At 64.0% G+C, this 20101-nt stretch overlaps 5 protein-coding genes across 5 annotated transcripts in view; 2 read left to right on the top strand and 3 right to left on the bottom strand.

Annotated features, from left to right (window-relative positions):
* The window catches only part of EMIHUDRAFT_416312 (hypothetical protein), a 5417-nt gene extending 2226 nt beyond the window's left edge, over positions 1-3191 (top strand). Inside the window, exons 8-14 of the mRNA XM_005766461.1 lie at positions 125-235; positions 785-1019; positions 1313-1456; positions 1705-1886; positions 2116-2249; positions 2380-2571; positions 2780-3191. Coding sequence (XP_005766518.1) covers positions 125-235; positions 785-1019; positions 1313-1456; positions 1705-1886; positions 2116-2249; positions 2380-2571; positions 2780-2982 — 1201 coding nt within the window. The 3' untranslated portion in view covers positions 2983-3191. The remainder of the gene's footprint in view (positions 1-124; positions 236-784; positions 1020-1312; positions 1457-1704; positions 1887-2115; positions 2250-2379; positions 2572-2779) is intronic.
* Positions 3192-6253: 3062 nt separating this feature from the next.
* EMIHUDRAFT_103561 (hypothetical protein) lies at positions 6254-8391 on the bottom strand (the record flags this gene model as incomplete). The annotated part of the gene is made up of 5 exons (XM_005766460.1): positions 6254-6520; positions 6669-6817; positions 6891-7275; positions 7350-7394; positions 7774-8391. The coding sequence occupies 5 exons, from the start codon at positions 8389-8391 to the stop codon at positions 6254-6256; spliced, it is 1464 nt and encodes a 487-aa protein (XP_005766517.1).
* A 1094-nt stretch (positions 8392-9485) lies between these two features.
* On the bottom strand, positions 9486-12043 carry EMIHUDRAFT_436967 (hypothetical protein). The gene is made up of 9 exons (XM_005766459.1): positions 11414-12043; positions 11168-11259; positions 10951-11094; positions 10796-10879; positions 10608-10715; positions 10246-10312; positions 10132-10182; positions 9792-10016; positions 9486-9762 (listed from the first exon to the last, which is right to left on the bottom strand). Exons 1-9 carry the CDS (start codon positions 11994-11996, stop codon positions 9638-9640), a joined length of 1479 nt encoding a protein of 492 aa, XP_005766516.1. The 5' UTR covers positions 11997-12043; the 3' UTR covers positions 9486-9637.
* Positions 12044-15048: 3005 nt separating this feature from the next.
* EMIHUDRAFT_212065 (hypothetical protein) lies at positions 15049-16107 on the bottom strand (the record flags this gene model as incomplete). Its single annotated transcript, XM_005766458.1, has 1 exon — positions 15049-16107. One exon carries the CDS (start codon positions 16105-16107, stop codon positions 15049-15051), a length of 1059 nt encoding a protein of 352 aa, XP_005766515.1.
* A 2032-nt stretch (positions 16108-18139) lies between these two features.
* Positions 18140-19409, top strand: CAX2-1 (H+/Ca2+ exchanger; the record flags this gene model as incomplete). Its single annotated transcript, XM_005766457.1, has 2 exons — positions 18140-18777; positions 18920-19409. 2 exons carry the CDS (start codon positions 18140-18142, stop codon positions 19407-19409), a joined length of 1128 nt encoding a protein of 375 aa, XP_005766514.1.
* Positions 19410-20101: the final 692 nt, after the last annotated feature.

The raw sequence follows: 20101 nt of genomic DNA, 5'->3' as shown, positions 1-20101 counted from the left end.
ACATGTCCAGGACATGTCCAGGACACCTCTATGACATGTCTCATAGGCGAGGCTCGAGGAGCGTGGCGTGACATGTCCAGGACATGTCCAGGACACCTCTATGACATGTCTCATAGGGGATGAGCGGCGCGGCGGAGGCGGTCTTCACGTACGACGTGAAGTGGGAGGTGTCCGACATCAAGTGGGCCTCGCGCTGGGACACGTACTTGCTGATGGGCGACGAGCAGATCCACTGGTGCACCACCCTCGCCCCCCACCTCTGCCCCCCTCCCATCCCCCAAACCCACACACACACAAACCCACACACACACACACACACACACACACACACGCACACGCACACGCACATGCACACGCACACGCACACGCACACGCACACGCACACGCACACGCACACGCACACGCACACGCACACGCACACGCACACGCACACGCACACGCACACGCACACGCACACGCACACGCACACGCACACGCACACGCACACGCACACGCACACGCACACGCACACGCACACGCACACGCACACGCCCACGCCCACGCCCACGCCCACGCCCACGCCCACGCCCACGCCCACGCCCACGCCCACGCCCACGCCCACGCCCACGCCCACGCCCACGCCCACGCCCACGCCAACGCCAACGCCAACGCCAACGCCAACGCCAACGCCAACGCCAACAGCCCCACCCACCCACTTGCTCCGCCAGAAGCTCTCGTGAACGGCTCTCTGACGGCTGACGACTCTAGCTAGTTAGTAATTAATTATAATTAATGACTTGATTAGGTTCTCGATCGTCAACTCGCTGATGATCGTCCTCTTCCTCTCCGGCATGGTGGCCATGATCCTGATGCGCACGCTGCACCGCGACTTCAACCGGTACAACGCCATCGAGGCGGCCGAGGAGGTGGAGGAGGAGACCGGCTGGAAGCTCGTCCACGGTGATGTCTTCCGGCCGCCGCAGAACCCGATGATGCTCTCTGTCCTGGTCGGCACGGGCGCGCAAACCTTCTGCATGACGGTCCGCGAGCCCTGCCTCACTCATTCATTACCTAACTAATTACCTAACCTTTTGCATGACGGTCCGCGATCCCTGCGGCTCGCGGCGCTCTGCCCCCCTCCGCTGCGCCGCACGCCGTTCTCCCCTCCCGCCTCTCCTCTTGCCTTCACCGCCCCCACCCTTCCTGCCGCCCGTCGCTCCCGCCGCCGCCGCCACCTCCCCACTCCGAGTCGCCGCTGATGCCGCCGCCACCTCAACCGTACCCTCTGATGCGGCGTGGCTGCGCCGACGCGCGGACGCGGCTGCCCCCGCAGGTCATCACGATGGTCTTCGCGGTGCTCGGCTTCCTCTCGCCCGCCAACCGCGGCGGGCTCGGCACCGCCATGCTGCTGCTCTTCGTCTTTATGGGCGTGCCCGCCGGCTACGCGTCCGCCTTCCTGCACAAGACGCTGAAGGGGGTGCGCAGCGACGGAGAGGGGAGAGGGGGGAGGGGAGAGGGGAGAGGGTGTGTGTGTGTGGGGGGGGGGGGGTGTGGGGGGGGGAATGCCAAGACAGCGGCGTGCTCTAGCCGGTGTGGGCGGTCTCACGACGCCCGCGTGATACCGCACCACCCACGGGGCTGAACCCACCCTGGGTTCGGTACTCTGGAGGTATGGGAGTAGGTGGACGGGCGCACGGGTTCGGTACTCTGGAGGTATGGGAGTAGGTGGACTGGCGCACGAACATCCTGCTCACGTCCACCTTCTTCCCCGGCGTCGTCTTTCTCATCTTCTTCGTCCTCAACTGCTTTGTGTGGGGCGAGAAGTCGTCTGGCGCCGTCCCGTTCGGAACCATGTTTGCGCTGCTGGTGTTGTGGTTCGGAATCTCCATGCCGCTGGTCTTTGCGGGGTGCGCCCGCCCGCCGCCCCACCTCCTGCCCCACCCGCCGCACCACCCGCCGCCCCACCTCCTCCCCCGCCTCCTGCCCCACCACCGCGTGCCTGCACCCAAGCACACTCCTGCGGCACACATCCTGCGCCGTCCGCGCCGCCGCCGCACGACACACGGCGCCGCGCCAAGAGACGTGACGCAGCGCAGCCGGCCTGGCCTTCCGACCCCGCCTCTCCCCCGACCGCAGGTCCTACCTCGGCTACCGGCGCAAGAACGTCGACTTGCCGGTCCGCGTCAACCAGATACCGAGGCAGGTGCCCGAGCAGGTCTGGTACATGAGGCCCGCCTTCTCCATCGTGGTTGGCGGAGTCCTCCCTTTTGGCGCGCCGCCTCCGCCGCCCCGCCGCTCCGCCGCCCCGCCGCCCCGCCGCCCCGCCGCCCCGCCGCCGCCCAACACCACCGCCGCCGCTGCTGCTCACCGCTCTCCCTCACCGCCGCCGCGCCGCCACAGGCGCTGTGTTTATCGAGCTCTTCTTTATTCTCTCCTCCATCTGGCTGCACCAGTTCTACTACGTGTTTGGCTTCCTGCTCCTCGTCTTCCTCATCCTGATCATCACCTGCGCCGAGATCACCATGGTGATGTGCTACTTCCAGCTCTGCGCGGAGGACTACCACTGGTGGTGGCGCGCATTCCTCACCTCGGGCGCGCGCCCGCCCAGAGACACACGACAACAACGGCGCTCCACACTCCGTCGGCGGCGGGCGTTGCAGCGCACAGCCGCCGCACTCTCGCCCCGCGCCCCACGACGCCCCGCAGCCGGCCGCGAGCGCGCGTGGCCACCAACTCGAGGTAGCGGGCGCCGGAGAACCCCGCGCCGCCTGCGCCAGCCGCCCTCTCTCCCGGTCGGCAGGCTCGTCGGCGGGGTACATGTTTGCGTACTCGGCCTTTTACTTTTACACCAAGCTCGAGATCACAAAGCTCACCTCGTGCTTGCTCTACTTCGGCTACATGTTCATCGCCGCCCTCGTGTTCTTCGTCCTCACGGGCACCATTGGCTTTTACGCGTGCTACTGGTTCGTGTGGAGGATCTTCTCGGCCATCAAGGTGGACTAGGGAGGAGGGGAGAGGGGGAAGAGAGAGTGAGAGTGAGAGAGAGAGAGAGAGAGAGAGACCGGGCGGCCGTCGGTGGTGCGGCTTGTGGCGAGCAGCGCAGAACCTGCACACGGACTCGCGCCGCCGCAGTGATGTCATGCCTTGCACGGCCCCTGCGGATTATGTGTTTTTGCGCACCAGCCAGTAGAGCTGAGAATCTGGTTTATGCACACGCCTGCGGCCGCGGCCGGGGGCCGGCGCGCGTGTTCCGCCGTGTGCACTCAAATCTGGAAAACGAAGCTCGTTGATGCGCTGCGGAAAAAGCCGTCATCAAAAACACATCATCTCGGGGGAGCCGAACGGGGAGCGCGGCGGTGAGACTGAGAGGGAGCGCATTCCCCGCCAGTCTCGTTGACGTCGCAGCCCTCCTTCGACGCGAGATGCACGCGCTTGGCGTCGCGCGCGTGGAGTGCCTCAAAGAGCTTGGAGGGCGGTAAGGTAAGTATAAGGTAACGTAAACTTCTCACACCAAGAGCTATTCTTTTTTGTTGTAAAATTCTTTTTTGACATGGCGCCATGGGCAGGCTCGACCTCTCTTACGTTGAAGTAATGCGATTGTGCGTCAGGCGAAAGGCGAGCGCTGGCGGGGGCGCGGCGCTGACGGCGGCGGCCCGAGCGGCGGACAATGCGAACGGAAATTCAGCTGCTTGCTTTTCGGGTTACACGTTGCATCGACTCATTGTACCAACGCACGAGGCAATGGAGGTCGAGGACGGCGAGAGCTGCACCGTGTGCATGAGCCGCCCTCGCAGTGTTCGCAACCTGCCACGGGGGGTCCCGGCCGACGTCATGATCGTCCGCCAGGGGTCCGGGGTCGCCCAGGCAAGTGGCCCAAATCCGATGAGTTTTCCAAGTGTGAACAACCGTTGAGAGGTGTGAATTCATCCCGGGCGGGGTGCGGGGCGGTAGCCCCGCAGAGAAAATTTTGCGTGCTGGGGCACTGAGATCGCAGTTTTTAGTCCACGGCGGATGCCAGCGGCAGCTGTTTCGAAGACACCCGGTGTCGCATTTGAGCATGAATCAGCGTCCTTTCTGCTGGCATCACGCATAGGTGCCGGCAAGCAGCTACCGACGTCGCGCCTAGAGAAGATCACGGCCGCTGCCAAGCAGGCCAAGCTCGATCTCGACCGCGACCGCGCCTCTGCCGCCCTCCCCCCCGCGCCTGCCGCAGCCAGCCTTGCGCCCGGCGTCGCTGCCACCGGCCCCGCCGGCCTTGCGCCCGGCGCCGCTGCCACCGGCCCCGGACCCGGCCCCGCCGCTTCTGACACCGCCGCGTCCGCGGCGCCCGCCGCCGACTAGCCGACGGAGTCGCCGCTCACAAGTGCAACACCAATGCTCGAGATCAGCACGAACGTGTGATTGCAACGTACGACAGCGCGGGTAGGTTCGACTGGTGGTGCGGACGCGTGCAGCAGATGCTCTGCAAGTCGGGCGGCAAGAGGAGGAGCTACGTGCGGACCTATCTCCCCGTGCCGTTCGACGAGGCTAAGGTGGTCGAGGGAGGCGCTGGCGACCGCCGGTCTTTGCGTGGGCGACTTCATCGCCGAGGTCAACGGTAAGTCGACGACCGGCGGCTCCTTTGGCAAGCTGCTGCCTGCTGCAGCGATGGCGGAGATTAGGCTGCGGCTCATCCGAGTGCAGGTGGTTGATCCCGGCCATCTACACCTCCCTGACCTACGAGCATAAGTGTCTCCCCCCCCCCCCCCCCCTCACACACAGGATTGACGCTGATCACGGGGCTCGCTCCCTCCTCGCCGCCGCGAGAGGACCAGGCGTGCCCGCGCGCCGCGGGGGCTCTGTAGACAGCCAGACGGGTCCGCGCGGTCGGACCGACTTTTTTCAGACTGGACTATTCTGGATACTAAGGGTATGTGCAGCTAAATCTCACTGAGCTGAGCTCATATCTGCCCTCAGTATCCTGTTTTGAGTTCGGGAATGCCTTCAGTATCCTGTTTCCGTGTACGGAGGGCCGCGTCCGGACGATCATGACGTCGGCCGGGACCCCCCGTGCGGGGGCCTTCAGCCTGCCGTGGCGGAGGGCTGGCTCCGGCAGCGAGAGGAACCACTGCAGCCAAGTGGGGAGGTCGGGGCGTCGGCGCCGGTGGGGTGGCAGCACTCTGCAAAGGCGAGCGCCTTGAAGAAGGTGGCAAAGCCTACACAGAGCAGTCATGCCACACGAGAGAGTGGGGCCAGCGCAGCCCATGCGGCTCGGGCTCAGGCGGCTCGGGGAAGAGAGGAGGCCGTGTGTCGAGCTCGAGGCGAGAAATCCCACGATCCCGCACGGCGCGCGCCACGCGCGCACGCACACGAGCACGGCCGTCGACACTGCGCACGGGACTGGCGCGCACAAAGAATTTTACAACAAAACTCCCAGGAAAAGAATTCGAGTCAGGGCCAGGCCCTTGAAGGGCCCCGCCCCCAGTGGGGGCGGGGCTGAGTGGGGTATGCTACATGGCGGGCGGCGGCTAAGGCAGGCGATAAATATTGAATATATTGCTCCAATAGTTAGAGAGGCGATCAATATCAATATATATGGCAATATAGTTAGAGGAGAGGCTGGGCCTGGGCTGGTCAGGACCGTCAGGTGGGTCCATCCTGGGCTTGAAAGTGGCTCTAAATCGTTAAAAACGGGCCAAAATCGCTTCGAAATCGCTTAAACCGCATTAAAAATCGCCTTGAACTCGCGATTTTTTTCGATTTCAGCCCACATCTAGGCGATGTTTGGGACAAATGTGCTCTTGGAGGTTAAAATCAGCGATCAATATGTCAATATATTGTCAATAGTTAGAGGGGATGCTGTCAATAATCAATATCAATAGTTACAGGGGCGAGAATCAATATTGATCGCCTGCCTTAGCGGCGGCGCGGCGGCGCCACCGCACACCGCAGGCTCTCCAGGCAGTGCGCCCACCACGACGTCGTCAAGGCCTCACAATGGAGGCATCACGTGTCCCATGCGCCCGTCAAGTCGGAGCCAGTCTGCGGCGACCACAGCGCTCACCGCAGGGATCGGCGAGCTTTTCAGAGTCAAGCGATTGCGCCTGGTATGCGCGAGAAATCGGCGCTGTCTAACCCCTATTGGTGGCCGCCTACTCGCGCGAGATTCGCCGAGGTTTGGCCGAGGTGTCGAGCGTGGGTCGTCGCGCTGTCCGCGCGCGCCTTCTTGCCGCGCAGCTCAGCAAAGGTGTCGAGAATGATACCAAAGACGACTCAATCCGATCAATGGGTCAGCTCACGCCACGAACCAGTCTAGCTGCGCGTCCCAGTCGCGCACCGACGTCCGCACCTTCTCCCGCGCCTTCTCCTTGCCAAAGGCAAAGAGGCGCACGACGCCGTGCCGTCCACCGGGCTCCTCGGCGGCCGCCTTGCGCTTGGTGAGCCGGCGCCACCCCTCGGGCGGCGGTGCGCCTGGCTTCCAGGACACCGCCAGCACGTCCGACGCGCCGGCGGCGCGAAGCTCCTTCTCCCAAGCGCCGAGGGTGTGTCCGGTGGACCACACCTGGGGTGGGGCAGGGTGTGGGTCACTCGCTTGCCCACAGGGCGAGGGGAAACGGCCACGCGCTGTCCCCCCAAACATCTTCCGTCGGGCAGTGCAGGAGTCGCGCGGCATTTCAAGTGCAAGGCGAAGGGTGGCCGGTGGGCCGCACCTGCAGCTGCGTCGCGCCCGCCCCCGGGCCGCGCATCACAAAGTGCGCCTTGACGCGCCGCAAACTGTCGAGCGAGAGGCGGCCGTGCGTGCGCGTGTGCTGCCGCGGGTGCTGCCGCCAGCCGAAGAGCGGGTCGCCGCCGAGCTTGCCTGTCACACCATGAACGCGTGACGGACGTGGGCCTGGGCGTGTCCAGCCCGTGGCCCCGATCGAGCGCGCCACAGCGCTTGCCGCAGTGGAAGAAAGCCAGCCACCACCACAAGTCCACCGGCGTGTCGAGCTCGTCGCCCGCCGCCTCGCCCGCCGCCTCGCCCGCCGCCTCGCCCGCCGCCTCGCCCGCCGCCTCGCCCGCCGCCGCCGCCGACGGCGCCGCCACCGCCACCGCTGCCGCTGCCAACACTGCCGCCGGCGGCGGCGAAGCTGCGCTGCCCACCACCTCAGCTCCTCGCACTCCGCCTCCGCCGCCGCCGCCGCCGCCTCCGCCGCCGCCTCCGCCTCCGCCTCCGCCGCCGCTGCCGCCGCTGCCGGCGGCGGCGGCGGCGGCGGCGGGCGCCTCCCAATGCCGGCGTGGGCCGTCGCGGTATCGGCCGCCCGACGTGGCGAGCACCTTTTTCGACGGGAACCACCGAGATTACCCGAGATTGCCCGAGATTGCCCGAGAATAGGCGCAGTGGCGAGCACCTCCTCGACGGCCTCGCGCCGGAAGATTGCCGTCTGGTGGAGCGCCTAATCTCGGTGAACCTCGGTGAACCTCGGGTCATCTCGGGTCAACGAGGTGGTGCCCGTCTGGTGGAGCGCCGGGATCTCGACGAACCGCCCCGCCGCCATCTGCTCGGGCGAGAGGAGAGAGTTTTGCCTGCGTCATGACCGCACGACCCAAGGTCAGGTCGCAGCGGCGCCGCAAGCGCCCGCCCCGGCGGTTCACTCGCAGGTCGGAGAAGAAGGGACGGTGCAACAAGGTACGGTGCCGTGTCGTCAGGGCACCGCGTGGATGGAAGGGCTGCGAGTACAGGGACTGAGGCGGAGCACGGTCGAGTTGGCCTCTCGAATGCTAGTCGGCATACAAGCAGTCTGTATCCGCATCTCGGGGGCCTTGCCACGCGACGTACTGCTCCATGCCCGGCCTCGGCCACCCAACCAGCTCTGCCTGGCAGCTGACGGCATCCCACGTAGGCTGGGCCTGCAGCGCGGCCAGCATCCGCGCGAACGCGTCCGCCGGCCGCCGCTCGTCGTCCGACTCCATCTGCGCGAGGAGAGGCGCGCGGGCATGCGCCAGCGCGAGCGACATGGCGGCGCCTTGCCCGCGGTTGGCACCGTCGCGGTAGCGCAGCACGCGCAGCCGGTGCTCGGGGCGGCTCGCGGCGGCGACCTCAGCCGCGCTCAGCGGCCGCTGGTCCACTCCCGGCTGCGCCGCGTCGAACGACGGGTGGTCCTCCGTCTCGGGCGCTCGCAGCGGCTGCAGCAGCGCGGGGTTCGAGGCGGGCGCGGCGCCGCCAGCGGTGGAGAGCTCGTCGGTCGCGCGCGCGCCGAGCTCGTTGGCGAGGGCGAGGAGGAAGCCGAGCGAGCCGTCGTCACCGCCGTCAAAGGCTGCGAGGACCTCGAGGCTCGCACCGCCAGGAAGCTGCTGCTTGAGCATGTCCCGGAGCGCGACCGTCAGCCACGGCATCGCATTGTACACCGGGAGGATGACGCTCAGCGCGACTCGTGGGGGTTCGGAACTCATGTATGTACACCGCGCATATCGTAGGGAGGCGACGCTGGGCGGGGGCCCCAAGCGTTGAATTCTTTTGCGTACGTACGTCTGCAATCAGTCTTCGCGTGCCGCCTGTCGTTCGCTCGGGCGCCTTGGGCGTCGGGGTGGCGAGCAGGGGACGCAGCTCTGAGCGACGCGTGCCGGATGGAGTCCGGCCGCGGGTGACTAGGGAAGTTCGCTCAGGATGTGTGGCAGCCGCCCCGTTGGCTGAGTGTCTTGTCTTGTGGTTCTGTGTGTCGCTCCTGTGTGACCGTCATCGCCCGTCCTGCGTCCACCCATACCGCGTTGGTGTCCCAGTCGTTGGTCGGACTGTGTTGGTGAACCTTCTTTTCTAGACCGGAAGGATTGAGAGCAGCCTCGCTCTCAATCCTAGAAGTCGAAGGATTGTGAGCAGCACTCCTCGCAATCGTAGCATCTCTGTGCGATTGCTAGCACCCACGCTCGCAATCCTACATCTTCTAGGACTAAGAGCAGCTCCGCTCCCAAGGTGACTGGTGACGCCTACGACTACTACCAGCGCGCTCGCAATCCGAGCAAAGTCTAGGATTGCGAGCAGCACTGCTCGCAATCCTAGCAACATGCCTCCGATTGCGAGCAGTAGCGCTCGCAATCCTACATCTTGTAGGACTATGAGCGGCGGCGCTCACAATCGTACCCAAGATCCGAGGATTGCTAGCAGCTGCCCTCATAGTTGCAGACTAAGTCTCGAATATGGCTCGTAGCTTAGTTAGGCTCAAATAGACGAAAACAAACGTGGTGATGATGGACGCTTATTTGCTTGCATAGATAGCCATTAATTAAATACAGTCAGTGATGTATCACGGTGCCGCCAATACGCGCCAATGGATTCGGAGTACCGGTCTTGGCAACCTCCGCTGTTGTTGTTGAAGGCAAGGTGTCGTCTGCATTCACTCCCCCAGCCTCTCGCTCTCATGCATGGAGCATGCGTTTGGTGGATGGTAAAGGCCCCATCGCATAGGCCTGGGTGCTGGGAGAGGCGCGCGGGCGCTCGCAGGTTGTCGCAAGTTCTCGGTTAGCTTGTTGATTTGTTATTGAGTTTGTGGGGGGCCGTGAACATCTTAAGTTATAATCCTAGCTTGCCAGGAAAAGGGTTGTTTATTTGTTTGACCCGCTCGCCTGTGCCGAATTACTCGCGCGAGGCATATGGATACCTCAGCTAGTGCTTGGGCACGAACGCCAGCGCGGCATGGAGACCTCAGTATGCCGTTCCGGTCGCGGCGCGGGCGGCGGGCACGAACGCCAGCGCCGTGGGCTGCACCAGTCCAATGGAGGGGCGCGTGCCGGTCGCCGGGTCCATGTACGCTTCGTACCGCAGCGCACCTGTATGGGGCGTGTCGTGTGACACGGACATGCCCACAGGACGAAAGGCGTGCCTTCGGGTGCCGCAGCGAGAGCTCCGTAGGCGCCTTCGAGCAGCTCGCGCGGAGGGCGCAAGCAGTACGGCTGCGCGGCGGCGGCGGCGGGGGCCTTGCAGTCGAGTGCGAAGGCGAAGGCGAAGAGGCGCGGCTCGGCTCGACCGAGGAAGTGGCTGGCGGAGCCGCGGAGCCGCTCCGGCGTGACGGCGACGGCGGTGCCTGCCCGAGGCCGCAGGAGAGGGAGCGAATCACAGGGGAAGGAGGCTAGGAGGGAGAGGGGGCCCCTTCCATTCATTCGGGGACCGTGTGCCGGCTCGACCCCGCTAAGCGGTGCCTGCGAGCAGGTCTGCGGAGGCGGCGTTGCCCATCGCGACGTGGTCCACGCCTGTCATGGATCCGGGGACGCAAGGTCAGGTGCGGTGAGAGGTGGTGTCTGAGCTCTGCTCACCGATCGCCACGACGAGCGGCGTCGCGGCACTCACCGGCAGGTTGCGGTCGGAGAGGGAGTAGCGCGCCTGCTCTCAAATGGCGCGGGCGGCATATGAGGCAGCGTGATGAATGGAGCTGCGCGCCCCTCGGGCCGCCAATGGGCTAACCCTCGCGGGCCTGGCCATGGGTTGGGAGTGCGTCGAAGCGCGTCCACAATGGAGCGTCCGAGGGACAGCGTCGAGGTGCAGAGCCGAGGATGGCTTCACCATATCGCGCTCAGCTTCTCTCGGCGCGATGTCGCACGGGCCTCCCGCGCAGCTGCATCTCGGCCATCTCTCGCTCTCGGCTGGATCTCGGCTGGATCTCGGCTATCTCTCGCGCGTCGGAGACGGTGCCGAGGCAGCCGCCGCGGGGGTGCAGCCGCCACGGCGCGTAGCGTGGGTCGGTGAGGCATCGCCACTTGTCGAGCTCGACCGCGGTGAAGCCGACCTGCGATTGGCAAGCGGGCACGGCCAGTCACCCACTGAGGTGCTACTCCCCAGCCCCGACGTTGGTGAAGCCGACGCGACCTCGGCCGCCAGCGTGAGGTTGGCGGCGGCAGCCATTCGAACGACTGCGGCGCGCAGCTCCACCAGTGGGGCCGCCATGCCGGCCTAGGGGGGAGGGAGCAACCTGCATGCAAACGATCGGACCCGGCACCCCGCCCAAGGCCAAGCATGCCCGCCTCGTTGCCAAGGCCCGTCGCCGCGCGCGGCTCCGTGGCCGGCGGCAACGGGCGGAACAGAGCAGCGGCACGAGGCGAGACGCGCATCACGGGGAAACGATTCGCGACGTACTCGCGCACCGCCCGCGCGTTCGTGTCGCGCACCTACTCGCGGCTGGCGGCGCGAATCGACGCCGGCACGCGCACGATCTCCGCCCGCGATCGCGCGTCTGCGCGCGTGCACACGCAGCAGCGACTGAAAGAGGTCGGGCCGTTCGACGAGCGGCTCGAAGGGAGAACCGCGCGCAAAGTGGAGGGTGGTGTTCGTGCCTATAGAGCAAACTCGCACACGGGTAGATGCGATGGACAGACCTGTCCCTACCAGATACGGTGTGTGCGCGTGTGTGTGTGTGTGTGCGTGTGTCTAGGAGGAACTCAGATCTCAGTCAGAACGGCGTGTGCAAAGCGAGTTGGATATGCGTGCCGTTCAGCGTGACGACGCGGACATCCGTCTGCGCGGGCGCAACGCGCTCCATGGCGGAGGCAACCGCTGCGGCGGTGGCGGCGTCCGCCGTCGTGACCAAGATCAGGCTCCGGTTGAAGGGAGAGAAGCCGGTGTCCCCAGCTTTCCGGTGGTCCGACGTTAGTGTCGCCGCATTGATCAACGTGCTGATCGGCGCGCCCTGCCCTTGGTTCCACTCCATCACTGGCCACGAGAGCCGCTCCGACACGTACGTTTCCCACGAAAAGTAGGTGGACTCCCGCTCCGGCGGAGTGCAGAGCATCGAAACCACCGCGTCGCGGGACTTCAACGCATACTGCCCGTCCCGCATGTAATGTTTCCGAGAGTGCGTGTCGCCCTCTCCCCACGGCCCGAGGAGCGCCTGTGCGTACAGCGACGACGGGTTCGCTCCGGCCGCCGACATGTTTGACGAGAAGCCGAGCTCGAACGGGCCTCCAGTCCCGGTCCGAACGATTTCAAAAGCCGCCTCGAGAAGCGGCGTGGCGGCATCGAACGTGGCCGAGTGCCTTGTCGGGTCGCAGCCGTGTGCGAAGAGAGTCAGCATTGGAGGAAGGGTGGAGGCGAGGGATGGAGGCGGAGGCTGACAGTGGGATGAAGGCGGACAAGGTGACCTCTATTGTAAAGTTATTTTTTTAATTTTTTTCTTTTTGAGAGCGCCTTCGTTGTTAATAGTACAAACCCAATGATCCTCTGCGAGCGGTCCTTCGTTGCAGTCGCACACACGCACACGCCACGCCGCACTTTCCTATTTCCACACGACACTGGGCACGGGACAGGCGCGCACTGGCACTAACACAGGTTAAAGTAGAAAACATATACCGCAAAGAGATATCCCACTGCTGCTCCAGTGGTTTTTTCATACTCATGCCTCAGTCGAAGACACAACGACCCCTGGAATTGCGACTGTGTGATTATAGAGGGAGACGCGAGAGCGGCCGCCAGCTTGGCGTGCCAGCGGAAGCGGCGAGGCCACAAGGGCGGCCGAGAGCGGCGAGAGGAGGGCGAGCGAAGCGCCGCCATCGATGTCCTCACGTGTCTGAATCCGGGAGTGGAATTTTGGGTGGAACATTCTCGGCTGTCTTTTCTTTCTTTCTTTCTGGTTGGTCCCTTGGAGTGTCTGTTTTCTTTCTTTCTCTTTGTTTGGATTTCTTCAGAAAGAAAATTACATCGCTTTCTTCCACCACTGGCACTGCTTGACCTTGAGGTCCAAACATGGCACCACTCAGCCGTCAGCCCTACTCGCTCACATGCTCACCGCACCGCCCCCCCATCGAGCCGCCCCGCGCGAGCTGGCTTCAACAAGCTCCTGTAGTGCATCTACGCCGCTAAACGCCCGGCCGTACAGAGCCCCCGATACCTCACCGCCCCAGCTCCCACGCCTCGACCTTCTTCGGCAGCAGCTGGTTCGAAAAGTCCTCTCCGTGGCCCAGGCAGCCGCGATTGCCCTGGCCCCACGCGAAGAGGGCTCCGTCGGCGGTGCGGACGAGGCTGTGGCGCTCTCCAGCGGACACAACGACGACGCGCCGCCCAGCAAAGGCCTCGATCTTCTTTGGCAGCAGCTGGCGCTGCTCGTCGCCGTGGCCCACCTGGCCTAAATATCCACTGCCCCAGCTCCAGACGGCGCCGTCGGCGGTGAGGGCGAAGCTGTGACTGCCTCCAGCCGACACAGCGACGACGCGCTGGCCAGCAAAGGCCTCGACCTTCTTCGGCAGCAGCTGGTCCTGCTCGTCGCAGTGGCCCAACCGGCCTGCCCCTCCATAGCCCCAGCTCCAGACGGCGCCGTCGGCGGTGATGGCGAGGCTGTGGTAGAGTCCAGCCGACACAGCGACGACGCGCTGGTTAGCCAAGGCCTCAATCTTCTTAGGCAGCAGCTGGTTCTGCTCGTCGCCGTGGCCCAGCCGGCCAAAGGCTCCATTGCCCCAGCTCCAGATGCTGCCGTCGGCGGTGAGGGCGAGGCTGAGACCATCTCCAGCCGAGACAGCGACGACGCGCTGGCCAGCAAAGGTCTCGAGCTTCTTGGGCAGCAGCTGGTCCTGCTGGTCGCCGTGGCCACCGCCCCAGCTCCAGAGGGCGCCGTCGGCGGTGGTGGCGAAGCTGTGGCTGCCTCCAACCGACGCGGCGACGACGCGCTGTCCAGCAAAGGCCTCGAGCTTCTTGGGCTGCCACTGCTCCTGCGAATCGCCGTGGCCTAGCCTGCCAGAGGCTCCACTGCCCCAGCTCCAGATGCTGCCGCCGGCGGTGAGGGCGAGGCTGTGGTATCCTCCAGCCGACACGCTCACGGCGCGCTCGCCGCCCAGCGGAGAAGGGAGGCGTGTCGGCGCGTTGAGCCGCGTCACGCCCTCGCCGTGGCCAAGGAGGCATGGGATGTGATCCGGCGCAGAGCCACACGAAGAGAGCCGCCCCTCGCCGTCGATGAAGAGGCTGTGGTGCCGGCCTGGCGCCAGCCTCGCCGGCAGGTTGGACTCGCTCAGCAGCGCAGAATAGCACAGCCACCGCACAGCGCAGCTCTCACCCTCTGGCTGCGCCGGCAGCTCGAAGCCGCGCCCTTGCGCCCACAAGCGGATGCCCTGCTCCGCGAGCGAGTGAAAGAGGTGGGAGACGGCCGCGACGCGAGCGATGTCGACGGGGCTGTCGCAGCGAGAGAGGGCGCGCTCGAGGAGCTCCCTGGGGAGATCGAGCAAGCGGACGGGCGGCGGCGTGTCTGGCGAGGGCGTGGCGGTGGAGGCGGAGGCGAGGCGGCGCGAGCTGCGGCGCGGCGGGGTGGACATCGCGAGAAAAGAATTTCACTATTTGTGCTCACGCTTGGAGCGGGATTTTCCGCACCTCTAGTGAGGCCCGCATAGTATGTGGGAGACTCGTGCCGCCGCCCCTGCCACCCCTGTGTCAGTGTGCCTGTGGTAGGAGAGACTGCCAGCGACAAGCTGGAGGCAGGTCGCTAGACTGAGATGAGACCGCCAGTGGATGTGGGAGTCCACCGCGCACCGCGCTGCGAGCCTGTCGTGTCCCTTGTCAGGAGCAGGAGAGCCCCACCTGTCCCCCTGATCGTCCTTCCAAAATCCTGCTCGTGCAGGTGGGGACCCTGTCCTCGTCCCATCCCTCGTTTGGCGTCTCTGTTTTCTTTCTTTCTTTCTTTCTGGAGCGGGATTTATGAGGTGGAGGCGGATTTTTTTGTGGCTTTTTGGACGGCTTTTTTGGATTCTCCCGCCCTCCCACTCCTCTCTTGGATTTTTTCTTTCTTTTCTGGCGGGGACGGGCCCTAAATAAAAGAAACACGCGGAATTTCGGCGTATTTGTGGGCACCAAGTTGGCTCATCAAAGCCACAGAGTGATGGCTGGCAGGACTGGCTTCGACATCGACGGCATCCGCGAGGACAGCAGCGACGAGGAGAACGAAGACGTGTGGGACGCGCATCAGGTCCCGCTGCCAGCGGCGATTCTCGTTCCACGAGCGACTCTTGCTCCGCTAGTGTGTGCGCCTCTCTCACCACGACCCTCTCACTCATGCCTTCAGATCGTCTCTGGGCTGTTCCTCGGCGGCATGCGACCTGTGCGATCCCGCCTTTCCCCGAGAGGGTGAAACCTCATGCGCGGCGATGTCATACCGACATGCCTAGCGGCGGGGGCTCCAGCACCTCCGGCACCGGCAAGACGCAGAGCCACACACGAAGCAACGCGGACGGGCTCGAGCGGAAGCGGAAGCGCCACCGGCCGTCGAAGCGCCGCGCATCGAGAACGGCGCGGAAGAAGATGAGGATGCAGAAGAGGCAGTGCAGGCCGTACGCGGCGCCGAGGTGCCAAAAGGCGTGGCCGATGGCACGAAAGCCGTCGGGCATGGCGTCGCAGCCCTGCTCGACGAGGTTCCAGCAGACGAAGCCGAAGAGATACGACGCCACCCCGACCCAGAGGTACACGCGTGCCGCGCCCAGCAGCGCCCATTCGGAAGCAGGCGCAGGCGAGTCCTTCTGGTCGCCGCTGGAAAGCCCCCCCGACTCGTCCGATGTGGCGGTCGAGACCAGGTGCGAGCCCGTGGGGTGGATCATGTGCGGCATGCCGCAGTGTAGCATCGCCGCCGCGGTGAGCACCATCGAGAGGATCGGTAGGTTGAAGAATAGCACAAAGACCTGTCCGCCGGGGATCACAAGCAGCCCGTTAAACGGCGTGACCCTTGTCATGCCGAGCGGCGTCATGACCGCGCAGACGAGCAGCCAGACGCACCCGATGCAGACGGTGCGTAGCGACGGCCCGGCGGACGCGCAGCACGAGCACCAACGTGGCCACACGAGCTCGACCAGCGTCTCGAACCACAGAGCAGCACCAAGATTCACCGCTAGGATCATGCTCGCGCCATCCCAGAAGGCGAAGTAGACGTTGTGGGTGATGTGATTCATCATCGATGTGATGCCGTTGAGCAGGATCAGGATGTTCAGATAGCGGGCCACCGGGATCGAGTGTCTGGCGGTGAACAGCTCGTACCCACCGAGAAAAATGATGAATGCCGCCGTCGCCGCCGCACCTGGCTCAAGCTTGCCGGGACGCTCGCCCACGAATGGCGGCTCTTCGGGCCATGGGCCGGTGCGGTTTGAGAGCGCCAAGACGGACTCGCAGAAGCCGCCCGAGCGGGTCGAACGCAGCCATTCAGTGCCGGTTCTGTTCATCGCCCTGGCGGGTCGGTGGTTAGGGCGTCTCGCGAGGAGCTGTGGCACAGCAAAGCCGATGGACTCCAAAGCGAGCGCCCCGGTGGGTCTTCTTTTTCTTCCTCGATCTCGAGGTTCTCGAGGTGGATATCCTTTGGCCGCGTTGGGTAGCGAGGATTGGTGTAACCCGAGCCACGGAGGCGTGTTTTCTGGCGGCCGACCGTCAGTGCACGGAGTTGCCACTTCTCTTCCTATTGGAGAGCCTTTTTTCGCGGCACGGCACTTCATGCGGAGGCCTTGGCCGCTTTGTGTATCTCGAGACCTCGAGCCGCCCACTTTCTTTTCGCGGGCAATGCATCGCTGAGCAGGAGAGTGTACATCGAGGCACACGCACGCACTCCCGAGATGACGGACCGCCTCTCCCCACACGCGTACGTGCTGGCCTTTGTCGTCACACATCTTTGTTGTTTGGCGTCAGCAGCGAAGGCAAAAACGACCGCACCCCTCGGTCGCTTTCTTGTCGGCGTGCCCCCCGTGTAGCCTGGCGTTTCCGTCTCCCCTTCCCCGAGTTCAATTTGTATCTACCATTTTTTTGCGTGCTTTTATTAAAGAACAGAAAGTAAATAAAGATCCAAAAAGAAAGAATTTAAACAACAGAACTCTCTCTCACAGCACACAGGCTCGACACAGGTGCGAACTGGCGCGTGCTAGTACTATCACCGGCACACCACCGGAGCCGCCTAAGCGACTCCGTTAAGAACGGCAATGCACTTAGCACCGTGCACAATGCCGCTGTCCCCGCACGCTAGCTCGTTCACCGTCTGCCACGCCACGGCGGTGTGGAGGACGACAGACAAACGCTGCATCTGCAGCCCGTGCCAGTTCTTGGAAAAGAAAGAAAGAAAGCAGACAAGCCAAGGGAGGGATGGGAATAAAGATCCAGAAAGAAAGAAAGAAAACAGACAACCCAAGGGAGGGATGGGAGGACGGCACGCCGCCACCACACAGGGATTTTAAGGAGAGGTGTGTGGTGCGCTAGCCGTCGCCCACCCTAGGGAGTCTGCCTCTTCCTATCTCTCTTCGCAGGGGAGACCGCGACACCGGTGACGGAGCGCAGTTGGGAGTGTCTTCGGCTCACGCCAGGGCGCTCGTTGCTCCTCCGTCTCTTTGTATCTTCCATACTGCGTTTATCAGAAGACGTATGGTTCTTGCACTTGTGCAAGATTGGGCGTCTTCTGCCGCAGTCCCTTTGATGGGAGGCCCCAGGGTGGGGGCCACCTCGAACCCCGGCCAGGGATTCGAGCGGAGGGTGCCCCGGATTCATCTATCCGTTGGGCCCCGGCACCTATTTTAGAACTGATCACTTTGCGCAGCAACCGTCGGCCGCCGCTTTTTAGCTGGACGGCGGTACGCTGCGCCGTCGCTCTGTCGTGCACGCTCTCGTGCCTCGTTGTTGTGACCCACCCTGTCCCACCCGTGTGTGATCAGTGTCTACGGAGGGAGTGTCTTCGGCTCACGCCAGGGCGCTCGTTGCTCCTCCGTCTCTTTGTATCTTCCATACTGCGTTTATCAGAAGACCGCCCCACTCTCGTCGTTCTCTCCCTTGTCACTTCCTCCTCTGTCGCGTCGTTCTCGGAATAAAGATCCAAGGACGAGGGGGGAAATTCTTTTCGACGTTCGCACCTGTGTCGAGCCTGTGTGCTGTGAGAGAGAGTTGTTTTGTTTAAATTCTTTTCGACTACTTTTAACGGGTGCCGCGCTGCGGCCCGCCGACGCCGCGGTTGAATTTGCGGCCCGCAGCCGCGCAGGGAGAGCAATCACGACTTCTGAAGACCGCCTCGTGCCGGGGAGGAAGATGTCTGCCCACAAGAGCGCGCCGAGTGGTCTCGTGGCCTACAACTCCCTCAACGAGGAGTCACCGACAGCGTCCGAGCGGCCGCTGTCAGTGCGCTCACGGACAAAGCTGACAGTGGTGCACCCCCCTGTCGTGATCAAGAGCGTAGACGAGGAGGGCAACGCGATCCCGCCGTCCACCATCAAGGGTTCCATCAAGATGCTCACCGGCAACAAGCTCTACTATGGCCTCATCTTGGTGCCATTTGCGTGCTTCACACAAGAATTGGGGCTGGATGACGCGCAGACCTTCATCCTCGCTGCCGCCGCGATCCTTCCTCTGGCGGGATTGCTCGGCGAGGCGACCGAGCAGGTAGCCTTCCACACCAATGAGACGGTTGGGGGCTTGCTCAATGCCACCTTTGGCAACGCGACTGAGCTGATCGTGTGCTATTTTGCGCTCCAGCGAGGCTTGCTGCTGGTGGTGCAGGTGTCGCTGCTCGGATCAATCCTGTCAAACACGCTGCTGGTACTCGGCTGCTCCATGGTCGCCGCTGGCATCCGCCAGATGCAGTCCAAGTTCAATCTGGTCGCCGCGCAGTCCAACACGACCTTGCTGCAGATCGCCATCCTCGGCCTTGTCGTGCCGACGGCGATGGAGTCGACGGGACAGTTCGCGGAGCACTCGCCGAACGACCTGACGCTCGCACGAGGCATCTCAATCGTCCTGCTCATACTCTACGTGCTCTACGTCTATTTTCAGGCGCGGCCTTCCATCCTCCCTCGCCCTGCGCCGTCACCAACTAACCCTCCCGCCCGTCCTTCTCTCGTGGCGCAGCTCTTTTCGCACGCGGCGCTGTTTGAGGACACGTCCGGCGAGGACGAGGACGAGGAGCCGGAGGAGGCGCGTCGCCTTTGTGTGTCCCTCAGTCCAAGCCGCCTTCTTCAGGCCCGGCTCATCCTCCGCTCCGCTGCCACGGCAGGTGCTGCTACCGATGAGCGGGGCGATCGCGTGGCTGGCCTTCGCAACAGTGCTGATCGCCTTTCTCTCCGAGAAGCTCACCGGCGCTATCGAAGGCACCACTGCGACATATGGCATTTCTGAGACCTTTGTAAGTTTCGTCATCATCCCCATCGTCGGCAATGCAGCGGAGCACTCGACTGCCATCGTCATGGCCTGGAAGGGCAAGATGGATCTCGCCTTTGGAGTCGCGCTCGGCTCGTCGACGCAGATCGCACTCTTCGTCGTCCCGCTCATGGTGATAATTGGCTGGGCCATTGACCAGCCATTGACCCTAGTCTTTGGCGTGTACGAGACGATAATCACCTTTCTTTCCGTGCTCATCGTCTCGCACATCGTTAGTGACGGCGAGACCAACTGGTTGGAAGGCACGATGCTGCTCTTCACCTATTTCATTATCTGCTTCGCCTTCTTCTTCTATCATCACCAAGAGGCGCTTCCCGATGACCACCCCATGAAGCACGCCTAGACGCCCTCCGGGGCGTTCGTAATGGCCGCCGGAGGGGCTGACCAAAAAGCTCAGTGCAGGCCTGCAGCAGGGCCGAACAGCAGGCTGGCGAGCAAGGGGGCCTTGATCACTCTGTAAACGCCGTGGAGGGAGCAGGGAGGAGAGTGAGAGTCCATTGACCAAGCAGCCATGCGAGTCATTTGGGAGGGGAGGAGGTTTATGGGCGGGGGGGGGGGGGGAGGCGCAACAGTGACGCTCGACGACGCACACGTCGGGGCGTTCGTCGGGCTCGGGGCACCCCACGTCCCCGAGTCCGCAGTCGTCGCACGGGCGCCGGCGCATGGGCAGTCGGCACGCAGCTTGCACTGCGGCATGTGCACCGCAATCGCACCTCAAAGCAGGCAGCACATATCAGAAAATATGTCATTTTAACAGTGTAGCTCTCCACCTTACTTTACACAGTGCCACAACGTCAAGTCTCCCGCCAGTGTCAGAGTGTGTGATCGCGCACAAGAAGACCGTCGGCCGCCGGCCCGGCAAAAAGCACAAGCGCGAGAGAGCACGCGATCGCGTGCGACGACCTCCCCCCACCCGCCCCGCCCCGCCCCGCCCCCTTCCCCCCATCCCAAACGAGCCCATGCAAGTCTGCTCGGGAGCGCCCTTTTTTTGACTGATCGCGCGAAGTGTTGGTCCTTGGTGTATGCAGCGGAGCC

Source organism: Emiliania huxleyi (genome assembly GCF_000372725.1).
Source record: "Emiliania huxleyi CCMP1516 unplaced genomic scaffold EMIHUscaffold_51, whole genome shotgun sequence".
Taxonomy (NCBI): Eukaryota; Haptophyta; order Isochrysidales; family Noelaerhabdaceae; genus Emiliania; species Emiliania huxleyi.
The sequence above is the reverse complement of the archived record's forward strand: the minus strand, read 5'-3'. Positions and strand labels throughout refer to the sequence as shown.

What these genes read in the sequence shown, in the direction of transcription:
- EMIHUDRAFT_436967 (XM_005766459.1), bottom strand. Translation starts at nt 11,996, where the DNA reads ATGCTGACTCTCTTCGCACACGGCTGCGACCCGACAAGGCACTCGGCC. An exon ending in AGTCGCTGCTGCGTGTGCAC is followed by an intron (nt 11,095 to 11,167) that starts GCGCGCAGACGC and finishes AGCCGCGAGTAG; the next exon opens with GTGCGCGACACGAACGCGCG. An exon ending in CTCCGCAGACCTGCTCGCAG is followed by an intron (nt 10,017 to 10,131) that starts GCACCGCTTAGC and finishes GGCCTCGGGCAG; the next exon opens with GCACCGCCGTCGCCGTCACG.